We start from the raw sequence: 11,913 nt of genomic DNA on the forward strand, positions 1-11,913 counted from the left end.
GAGGACTCCGGAAATTTCGACTACCTGGGGTTCTTTAACGTGGACCTAAATCTAAGTACACGGGTGTTTTCGCATTTCGCCCCCATCGAAATGCGGCCGCCGTGGCCGGGATTCGATCCCGCGACCTCGTGCTCAGCAGCCTAACACCATAGCCACTGAGCAACCACGGCGGGTACCACCATGTAGACTCATGCCCCAATAGCGTAACTCAGGTTTCCCGTTCCTAAAGCCACTTTTTTCCGGCTTAAATTCCGGGATTCTCAGTTTTTTTTTGTCCCTCATTCCTAGCTTCGCGCACATCGGTTCCTTCCTGTAATTGGAGATGATCCAGTCCTTATTGCCGTGCACTCTGCAACAGCTTGTGCGGACCGTACATAGTCGTCACAGGACAATGCTTCGTAACATAGCATAAATTATGCATGAGAGATCATCACATAATCATTTATCTAACCTTCCCTCGTACTTTATGGTTTGCATTTCGCTGGGAAAGGATCACCCGAGATTACCACACCGTGAACGATTGAATGGGGTGAGGGGGCGAGGGATAAGAAGAAGAGAGAAGCAAGAAACGAGGAGCAAAGAAGAAAAGTGGGCGAGTGAGCCCTCGGACGCCATGAGCCAGCCAAGGAGTACGGGGGAAGGGCAGCAGCTGGACGGGGGGAGGGGGGGGGTGGAGTACCCACCGTTTCCGCGCCAATGCTCGTGCCCGTGCCACCGCGTGCTGCTCACAGCATTTGCAAGGCCAAATGAGCCCTCGCCCTTACACCCTTGCGCCGGTTGCGTCCATCTTTGTGTGTCGCGCGCCTTTTTCTCGCGTCGCGACGTCATTCTGTGGCTTGATTCCCAGGTTTTCCTTCTTTTTCCTTTCGAACCTCTCTCCACGCAATGTCTACCTGTCTATAAAAGCAAGTGCGCTCTGCAAAAGCTTTAGATCAGCTCCGAAAGACCGAGTCAATAGTATTTCGCTGATCGCAGACGACTGGCGCACTGCATAAACATGAAGGTGAGATTTGTGGTTTCGCTTCTTGTACCTTTCGTGGCTAATTTCTCTTTGAACGAAAGTGCTGTTGAAATCGGTTTATCTCAGCAAACAGCGATGTGCTTGTATGATGACTGTTGTTTTGATCTTATCATTGATGATGATGGTTTCTGATGACATTACCATTGAAACGTGGCGGTGACAAATAGTCACACAGTCTTCTTGAGTTAACCAGGTTTTACTGCAGCCCTCGCACTCACGCGTTTTCCATATCTCTACTTTATGTTTCTTCTTTTCATTAAAATTTCTATCTTTATCGTCCGCAACAGTCCTCATATTTCGTCCATTTGCTATAGAGCTCTTTTCAATAGCACAGTAGCCAGTTGTACACTGAAAATGGCTAAATGTTGAGGACAGAGATCACTGACTACAATGTTTATAATTTTCTTTTAATTTCTTTTTTCATTCAGACGTTCGCGTGCACACACACAAATGTTGAAGCTTGGTCGGGGTCATAAATGTGCATTGGACATTTCCCTTTCGCCCTCATCTACTACCCATTGCAATTTAGAGCACCAGTCGACCTCCTGGTACTCCCAGTTGCATTATCCTCAATTGATATATTTTTTTCTATTGAAGTGCCTTTGCGTTATCTGAAGCTTATTCGTCTGGACTGAATTTATCTTTGTCTTGTCGTTCGTACAGCTTCATACGAGCAGCAGGATCTAATTTTACCTTGCTGAGACCTCTACTCTCGTAAAGGTGCACCATCGAAGAAAAAAAATATATTAACACATGTACAAGCATGCACATATAGTCCACAACTCCCATCAAGCGAGTAAAAAAGAAGAACCATCTTTCTATGTTATGAACGAGTAGAATGGACGAAACAAAGCTTGAGTTTACAGGGCAGCTTTGATGAGTCAAATGAGGCACTGATATGAATTGTTTTGCCGCTGTCCACCCGCAGCTCCTGTGCCTTGCTGTGTTCGCCGGCGTAGCGTGCCTTGCCCTCGCCGATGAAGTCAAAAAAGACGAGAAGGCTGCCGGAAAGGACGAGAAGGTCGAAGGCCGCGGAGGTCTCATCGGAGGGTATGGTGGCGGTCACGGTGGCGGTCACGGTGGCGGTCACGGTGGCGGACATGGAGCCGGCTACGGGCAATCTGCCGGAGGCTACCAAGGTGGCTTCAAGCAAGGAGGTGCAGGATTCAGCCAGGGCTCGGCAGGCTTCGCTGGAAGCGACTCGTCTAGGAACGTTCAGGGCTACAACAACCAGCAGGGGTACAGCTCCAGCTCAGGCTTCTCAAAGACCGACTCGAATCGCCACGGAAGCGGTTCTGCCCAACACTCGGGTGGCTTCGCTGGTGGCTCCTCGGGTCACAAGTCTGGTTTCGGAAGCCAGCAGCACGGCCACGCTGGCGGAGGCGGCTATTAGAAGGCAAGGAAACCATCCTTATCGGCATCGACTACTCTCCTTTGCCTTCTATGGGTGGCAAAGAGAAAATTGATGCCATGCATGCGAAACACTGGCGCGCTTTCCGTCAGTGTTTTTGATATCGCGTGTTATCGAGCGTTTTTATGCGTTTGTTTATTTTGAGCTTAGTTCTAAGTTGAGTGCTGGCTGAACCCAACTGATTTAGTATGGAGAATTTCTTCTAGTATGGGTATGGGGTATGACGGGTAGAACCATAGCCACCGGAGAGCCTATTCATATGCAAGTTTCCGTTTAGTTAAGAAAAAAGTAAACAATGCGGGTATCAGGAAGCAATTGACTTTGATAACGGTAGAGCCTGCTGCGGTATTGGAGAACCGGGCACCTTAGATAGGGTTTAAGCAATCGTCTGCTCTTTGTATTCATGTAACAGACGAATAACTCCAAAATATTTCTCTTTCTTATCTGTATTTTTCCTTGCCATTTTTTTCAGGTCTGAAGCATCACCTCTAGTCGTCTTTTAAACATCACCTACTGTCATCCTCTACTCTCGTGCTCTTCCATACTCCACCGCAAGACAGAAGAAAATCACAGACGCTGAGAAAGAAACTTCAGATCAAGCTACCAAACATGAAAATGCAACGCCATAGAACGTAAAACCGTTCTTTCTTTAAAAGAGATTGTATTTTTGTAATAAAAGTATCCATTTGTATTCCAAGTCTGTGTGACTCGTTTTCCTTGCATAAATGCAGGCTTTGGCCCGACGCGCTCCTCAATAAGGCCGAACTTCTGAACCCTAAAACTTATAAAAATGCCTTCTTTTTCTCTCTTGGCTCCAAGATTAAAAGAAAACGAAAAGAACTTTGAGAATTTGTCAAATCTAGCCGTAAGGACGATACTGGTATCCCATCGTTTGTGCACAGCGATGCAACTGTTGCGGATATTAATGAGGCGAACCACTTCAAGCAGAATTGTGAATCAGTTCTTTTTTTTCGCGCTACATCTCAAAAATTACCGCATTGGTTATGCCTCGAGTGTGAATATATGCCCTAGATGATAATAAACGGCTGTGGCATCATAAAAGTGCTACAAAATGTAAGTAATAACACGGCTCTGGGCCTTGATGACATCCCCAAAGTTGTTTTAAAGTCTTACGCCTCTGTCCTGTCTTAGTATTTTGCGTTATTATACAATCTATCCCTCGACACGTGCTCACTTCCACAGGATTGGAAAATGGCCAACGCTGTACCTATTAAATAAAGAGGCTCTCGCAATTGCGTTGTTAACTACAGACCGACATCCCTCAGAAGTGCCCGTTGCAAAACTTTGCAAAGTATAGTACATTACAGTATTTTTCATCAGCTTAAACTATTTTGAGGATTACCAATAACACGGTTTTAGGGCAGGTTATTCTTTCACCACACAACTAAACGAATATTATTATAGTCTGTTCAAATCGTTCGACCTTGGTCGTGAAACTCATTGTGTATTACTAGATTTTAAAAAGCATTCAACAACATTTTGCATGTTCTGTTATTGCATAAATTGTCTTTCCTCGGATTACCTAGAATCATTCCTCGACAGCTGCAGTCACTACCCCTGTGGTCTATATCAAGTGGTTGGGGTCAACGGAATGGAATAGGCGACAACTTCTGTGTCTTCTGAGGTCCCTCAGAAGTCAGTGCTGGGGCCACTGTTATTCCTCATTTTTAATAATGAGACATCGGCATAACATCAACAATCAGGCTTTATGCAGATGACTGCGCCACATATAGAGTGATTAATAATGATTCTGATAAATTCGCATTACAAGCCGATCATGACAAAATATACACTTGGTGCAACACGCTGTCTATATCTTTAAACATCGCTATGTGCAAATACAAAGGCTTTTCTCGGAAACGCAAGTCATTTCTAGCCCATCATTATTTATATAACCAGCGCATTCTGCAAACGACTAAAGCAAGATATCTAAGCGTCATCTTTTCATCAGACCTGACTTGGAATCGCCACGCAAAATAAGTAACCTTAAATCTGCATGCACTCTCAACTGTATTCGCTAAGTTTAGACGTGCCGCTCAAGAAGTAAAGGAACGATTATATTTATCAAACATTTGTCCCATTCTCGAGTATGCTTGCACTGTATGGGACCCACAAACGCACAATCTCGCCGAACGCCTAGAAATGTTTCAGAATCGAGCGTCTCGCTTAATGTCTGATAATTTTAAGTTTCCTAGCAGTATTAGAGAAATAAAGAACTTGCTCGGTTAACCTAATCTGTCATCGTGGCGGAAGCTTGCCCGCATTACCTTTCTACGCGACGTCTACCTTAATCGCACAGCCATAAACAGGGACATTTATTTGGAATCGCCAGCTTTCGTGTCAACTCGCCGTGACCACCCATTCAAGATGAAAGAAATAGCCCGACGTACATTTCTCTTTATAAGTTCAACTTCCCCTTTTCTTTCAAGTAGGATTGTTTCCCAATAAACAATGCCAACAGAATTGCGGCGATGCAGAGCTCGCTACTTTGAATGTTCAAAATTCAACCCCCAACCCCATTTCTCAAGAAAATAATGAAAAGCATCTATTTTCAAGCAACTTAAAGGGCCTTCGAATTTCTTTATCCTAGTTCGACGGTTATTAATGATTTAAAGGAGGTGAAGGAACCCTGCATATTGCAAATTCACTGAGGCCCCCAAAGAGTGCTAATCGCATTAAAAGACTCCACGTTTGATATTACAAATTTTTCTTTACAGGCAGCCTTTCTCTTGCTGCTATGACAGTGGAAATAGCGCTAGTAATTGGCTTGTCACTGCAATCAAACGTCTGCCAAAGTAAAAAAAAAAAAACATCTGTTCCCTAAACCAGGTGCACAGAGTAAAACCCAACTTCGCGTTTTATCGAGAATGAACGAGCAAAACAGCGCGCAAACGATGGCTCGATGTTCTTAAAGGTATTCCTTGTGTTACGAAGAACATCGCAAAGTTCTTCATATTTCGATGGTATTTATAGCAATTTCCCACGTGTGCGCAGGTCCTTTAGGCAGCACGCAAACTTTCGTAAAGAGCGATACCAAATTCCGCACTTCGGCCTACCTTACGGCCGCTATAGATGTAGTGTGGAAGCACAATATATTTTTTCCGCCTTAAATTCATGACCTTGACGCTAAACTTATTCTTCATATTGTAACTTTACTTCAAAAAGCCTTTGAACAGAGATATAAGAAAAGTTTGCCTACTTTTATGGCAGAGAAGGTTCTGCGTGGGTGTATGTGTATACGTGCTTGCTTGCGTCCATCTGGATACGTGTGAATGCGGGTGCGTGCTTCAATCTGTACGTATTTTTTTAATGTTCACAAAGTTACGTGTACATAAGTGAGCCCGGTCAGAACTACGAAGCGGTCACTGCTTGCGACATTCAGTTGCTCACAAAATAACCACAACAGCGTGACATCGCTACAAAACATGCCCGTTAGCAACCTTGTCAAATGGACTGGTGCCAAAAACGTGACTAAATCTACACCACCGTTTATTTTGATTGCGTATCCGGTTTAGTTAAATCTCACGCAGTTCTAAGTGTGCGCGTGGCATACAACTACGTCAGACATAACCATGCAGAACGCGCGCTAAGCGCCTTTTCCTTTCTCCTGCAAACGTTTACGCTGTGGCGGTAAACACCAGCTATAGGGGTGTTTACCGCTAACAGTTCTCTGAAATGGCCAGTCACGTCGGCTTATTGTTAGAAACCCACATGCTTGATTTGTGCAGAGGGCATTCATAAAGTAAGACTGCGTGCTTGATCGTGACGCCTGCGCGTGTGGTAGCTAACTGGATGCAGGCACGCTTTTGCTTAACTTGCTACTTACCTGTGTCTCTGCTGTACGTCCGCTGATAAGACTACTCGGAGGCGCTGCAATTGAATAGGTTAGTCACGAAGCCCTATTATTGCGTGAAATTATATGGCATTGCACGCACCGCTATAGAAATATATAGGTATGCGCGCAGGTTATAGAGAGTGCTATGGTAAAGGCGCCACGATTTTTATTGCATCAAACTTGCAGCGAACTATACACAAGCGATGTGCCGTCAAATGTTCTATTATGTTAGAAAGCAAACGTATTCAAAACCCTGTTTGAATACCGACAGATAAATGTAAGCTAGCATCCGGGACAGTGCGCTTGCTCTATATCAATAAACCAAGTAGACCGATCGCCTAAACTAGTTGAAGCTGATATCACGTAGTAATTACTTGTGAGTGGATACGCTCAGATTTCGTAAAGTCTGCTAAGTAAGCTTGTAGCCGCGCGTATATCGCCTCCAGAGCCGGTGAAGTAAAATACGGGTCACGAGCAAGGAGCGCAAGAATTGAACACGCTGGCGCGCTCGACCTTAGCGGCCGCGGTAGCTGACGCTCCAGAGATTCCGCGGCACCATAGCCGGCCAGCCTAAATAAGGCGTGGCCACGGCGGTTACCTCTTCGCGCCGCCTCCCACAAATTGGTGACCTGGACGACCAACCTCAGCCATGGCAGCGCCAGCGCACTGACTCTACCAAGCTGTGAGTGACGTGGCCTCACGCGGTCCGGCAGCCGTCCCGCGGTTGTGGAGTGTCAGGGAATTCTATATCGACAATGCTGAACATCTGGTACATTCAGCTGGACTGAAAGTTCCGTCTCAACAAGGTTCCAGGCTCCGGCTGCGTTCCAGGCTCCAGCTGCGACTTCTACGAGGACTTGCGGGCAGCCGTTCTTGCTCACTACACCACCTCGATCTCTCAGTCGCAACAGTTCTCGCTATTTAAACCATCGCATCATTAGGCGCTTTGTCGTTCCACACCGTCTGCGTCCACCTGTGTCGATCGTTGGCACGCGCTGTCCCCACCATCGAACCTCTACTCTGTCCGTGAGCCTCCTCCTCATAGCAAAGGCAGCTGCGCGATGACTCTTTCCAAGTAATTCACTAGGCCAAACGCAAGCACTTTCAGCTATTGTACGGCCTGCAACACTCATTCCTTGGACATTATCGCAAGCTGTCCGCTTTCCTTTCGGGTGCACCCCACTCATCACCTATTTAGAGGCTCTTCCACCGGTGCCACTAGACGCAAATTTCGCTCTCGCGCAGGAACGGGACGCCACAAGCACAACCTTGGCGATGCCTCCAGCGAACGCTGCAACCCGATGCTATCGGCATTTGAGATTTCGCCGCAAGCACCAGCAAGCGAGCCTTTCGATGTTCTGTGCTCGCACCTTGAGCGGATGCATGGCCTATCGAAGTTCTGCCGGAGCCGCTCTACCATCTGGTTCCTTCAGCTCGAGAATCACGTCTACGTCAACAACGTGAGCGACCAATACTTGTGCTATCTGCACGTAAGTTGCAAGCATCCAGAGGGTCCTCTTTCGGAGCTCCGACATCTACGGGCCCAGGAATCTATGAGAACTTGCGGCAGGTCGTGATTTCGCGCCACGGCATCACTGTGGCTGCGCCTGGCTCACAACGTACGCTGCCGGTGCTGCCTGGTACGTCCCTTTCGGACTGCGTAAACCCGGCAATGTCCTCAATGCACCAGACAATGGGCCCCGGTGTCACGACTTGGGGTTCCTGCGGCACGGCCCGCACATTTTATTGGACTCCTTTACGTGGACCTTACCTGGACTTATTACCGGATGCTAATACGTTAAGCGTAATCATGCTTAAGCGTTAAGCGTAATCAGGGGGGGGGGGGGGGCGAAGGGGCTGTAGCGTATAGCGGCGGGACTGTCGCCTCCAGAGGTGTTGAAGAAGACGGCTCACAAACAAGGAGCGCGAGAATAGAACAGTGCACATGCGCGGTACAACACGCGCAATGGCGTCTGCGCTGGCCCGCTGAGCTAATAACACAGTCGCCGTACGCCCAACGCTTTACGTGCAAGCGTAAATAGTGAAAGCGTGCGAAGGGAGCCGACGATCGCGGCTCAATCTCGTCCGCGCGAAAGAGCAAGATGGAAGCACGCCTTCTTCGGGTCGCGCGCGAGGCACCCATCGTTGTAAGGCACCGGGGGAAGGTGAGAGAGGGGCGTTGTTCTACTCCGGCTTCAAATGCGTATGCGGCGGCTGGGCGCGGTCGCGTGGCCGTATCTTGAGAGCGATTTGCGTTTTGGGCAGAGTCTAGGCAGTGGGTGGACAGTGGGGCTAGTTTCGGTATGGGCAGCAAAGCGTCGCCATGACGCTGGTAGCCGAAGGAAAATTTAATAACTTTCGCATATGTGGCTCTATCTTTTCAATTTACATAACAATAAAGTGAACTTATGCAATTATGTGTGGAAATAAAATGCGCTTCTGGCTATTTTCTTTTCTGGCGTCTTTATTTGGCCGCTTCATTTCTTGCGCCAACGGGCGGCGCTTTCGCTCTGATGGCTTCGGCTGCTCCTGCCGCTTTCTATGCACGTGCACGTATTTTCGTGCGCTCTGCAGTTTAAAACGTTCTTTCTATGCCTGCGAATGTGCCGGCAATGTCAGGAAAACTGAGGAAAGGACACCACGCTTGGCTGCGCGGCTGTGTGAAGTGGCAATTCGGGGAGCAAGAAAAGGGCGAAATTTTTCCCGTTTCCCAGCGGATGAGAGGTTAGCACACTTTTTTTCAGCATTCGTTATGACAAAACAAGCTCTGTGCTTATCATAACAGCTCTAGGACGAAACGAAAGATCTTCCGCGCTTGTTTTCTAGGGAATATCTTTTTTGATTTGGCGTGGCGCATTTTTCAGCGGTGTTGTAAGAAACCGAAACCATTTGACCGGTCGATGCTTCCCGACGCGCAGACGGAAATTTCGCTTCGGTAGATGTTAGCGGTTAATCTTCATTTTTTCCACGCGTAGAAAACTTGCAGTTGATATCTGCCGAAGGTATTTGAGCGCTTGCTGCACAAATTGGTTACGCTGGAGAGCATTCCGGTGACCAGTTCTTTATTACATTACCATCTTCCAATGGTCATGAGCACGGCAGAAGTAAAAAAAAAATCAATTACGTTGCAGTCACCGTTTGCGTTTGGAATTACGAAAAGTTTGAGTTACCTATGTGAGGACATAGGTTCGCTTCACTTTTTAACCTGTGCCTAGAAAGACAGAATATTTTAGTGGCTTCTTCGTACTCTGAATTTAGGTTTCGGTTTTAAGAGGAAGCTTTAGCTCGGCTGCTCCTATCTAAATACATGTAAAAAGAGAATTCGTTTTTCTCGGCAACCACAGCACCAAATTTGACTGGGTTTGTTGCATTTAAAAGAAAAACTTAAAATCTAGTGACTGTTGGTTTCGCATTTTCGATTTAGGTCGTCAATTTTTTATTAAAAATTGGCGAAAATCGCAAATTTTCAGAAAACGAAACTATCAAGTTTACAACTCTGTAACTCAGCAAGAATAGGTGATATCGCAATTCTGTGAATTGTACCTAATAGCACATCTAAAGCGGACAAATTTTACATCTTATACATGAATCTCAAAAAATTTATTAATATGTAATTACAACTTTTGCAGAACCCTCGTAAACAACGTAACAAACTCACGTAAGATGTAAAATGACATATGAAATTTGTCCGCTTTGAATGATCTAATGGATGCCGTTTACAGAACCGCGATATCTGTTCTTGATGCAGAGCTATTACTTTGTAAACTTCGTGCTTCTATTTTTTTCAAAGTTCTGAAATTTTGTAAATCTCTTTAACAAAATTCAAGCCCTAAATCAAAATTCCGCTTCCAACAGTCACTAGAATTTAACTTTCTCTCTCAAAAGCAACAAATTTCATTAAAATCGGTCCAGGGGTTATCTCAGAAAAACGTTTTTGCGTTTTTACATGTATTTGAATAGGCCGCGTCGGAGTTGGGCCCGAGCTAAAGCTTCCTCTTAAATGTTCTTCAGTGATGACCACGCGGTATTTTGCCCCTTTTTCAGATGTGACATACGGCGAAATGACGCTAAATGGGGAATCCTGGCCGGGCTGACATGGGAGCAGATGTATAACGGCTACGGCCTCTGCTCGGACCACTTCACGGAAAGGCACTACACCGACCCTGTCGTGGTCGGCTGTGTCGGCTATTAGAGCGAAAGAGCGGTCCCTTGTTGATGAAGGTAAAGAAAAGAGGTTATCAGTGGTTGCCAATCAGTGCTTCAGTAGTTCATTATTTTCGTACAAAAACCACTTGACATGGGTCGGCGCAAATGTCATGAGCACGGCAAGCGCTGTATTTTCCTCGTCGGATGCTACGGCGCCGGGTGCCCTGTGACGTTGCGCAGCGAAATTGGCTCCGCGTGCGCCAAGAAACCGCGTGCTTGTCAGTTTCTCGTTGTCGTTTGCTTGTCTGAGGTGCGCGATATTCCCGATTATAGGCGAAACTAAAAAGGCGAACAGTTTTTACTGACAACAAGCGAATTCACGTTAGTAAAATGTCGCGCAGAAGAGTGGACACTCGAGCCGTTTCGCGGCCGAGCGATAGAGAAGGAAATATGGCCGAGCTAAGGAGCTTCGCCGATTCCGCCAGGTGGCAGAGCACATCAAGAAAAATGTGGCTGTGGCTGCGGCTGCGGCTAGCAGCTTGACAGGCGGCCCGACCCAACACGTGCGAAGCCTAGTCAGGCCCCGTCGCTGTGCTCTTTCTGTAAAATGCGCGCGAGGATCGTTGTTGGGTTCTTCTGCCAGCGTCTGGCATAACTGCTTCGTCGCCGTTTCATGGTAAGGCCACAGGAAGCTCTTTTGCACGTTGTTAAAGACTTATTCTCTTCGTATTTTGTTATGTCACCGTTAGCCGCATTATCAAGTGACGGCGGCCTTGAAGCCATAAACAGCTGCTGCCCATTTGCTACGCTGAGTTTCATTTCGCAGTCTTTTTTTTTATGCGCAGCAATGAGCGGTGATGCTAGCGATAACAGCGACGCCGCAGTGTCTGAGCTGCGAGGCACGTCCGATACAATAACGAAGTTAGAAAAGAAAATGGTTCCTTAAGAAATACGGCCTATGAACACATGCCTTTCGGGGCAGATAGCTTTATGTTACGCGCGGCGGCTTCTGAAAAAGTATGGCGCTCCACTTTTGCAAAAGAAATGTAGCTATTTCTAATTGTAGCTATTTCTATTTCTATTTCTCCGAAACTCTGTAGCAGGCATGTGCGCTCGAGCGTTGTTAGCTGTTTTGCATTGGGCTGAGGATACGTGTTTTCATGTTTTAACTGAGTATGTAGTCCTTACCGTAGAAAGTTTCTTGTTTCTTAGCATTTATAACAGTGCTTCCTTGACCTTAGATCAGAAGAATATGCATTACATGAAGGAACGCAGTATCCCCATTCTAAAGCTTTGAAGGCTCTAGTATTGCTTATACGAAGGAACGTAGCATCTACATTCAATTGTTTAGAAGCCTCTAGTATTGCTTACCTTCTGCCTGTCATTCTACGTATTGCAGGCATCTCCACTATTTCCTCAATATACATTCTACAGCCAAAGGACATCATGCATATTCCAGGGCAAATTTCCAAGTATCAG

General features: G+C 46.5%; 1 protein-coding gene across 1 annotated transcript; it reads left to right on the forward strand.

Moving 5' to 3' along the window:
• The first annotated feature begins 912 nt into the window (after positions 1-912).
• On the forward strand, positions 913-3,123 carry LOC140212787 (uncharacterized). The gene is made up of 3 exons (XM_050195598.2): positions 913-1,003; positions 1,950-2,417; positions 2,905-3,123. The coding sequence occupies exons 1-2, from the start codon at positions 998-1,000 to the stop codon at positions 2,412-2,414; spliced, it is 471 nt and encodes a 156-aa protein (XP_050051555.1). The 5' UTR covers positions 913-997; the 3' UTR covers positions 2,415-2,417; positions 2,905-3,123.
• Positions 3,124-11,913: the final 8,790 nt, after the last annotated feature.

This window comes from Dermacentor andersoni, chromosome 1, assembly GCF_023375885.2.
Source record: "Dermacentor andersoni chromosome 1, qqDerAnde1_hic_scaffold, whole genome shotgun sequence".
Classification (NCBI taxonomy): domain Eukaryota; kingdom Metazoa; phylum Arthropoda; class Arachnida; order Ixodida; family Ixodidae; genus Dermacentor; species Dermacentor andersoni.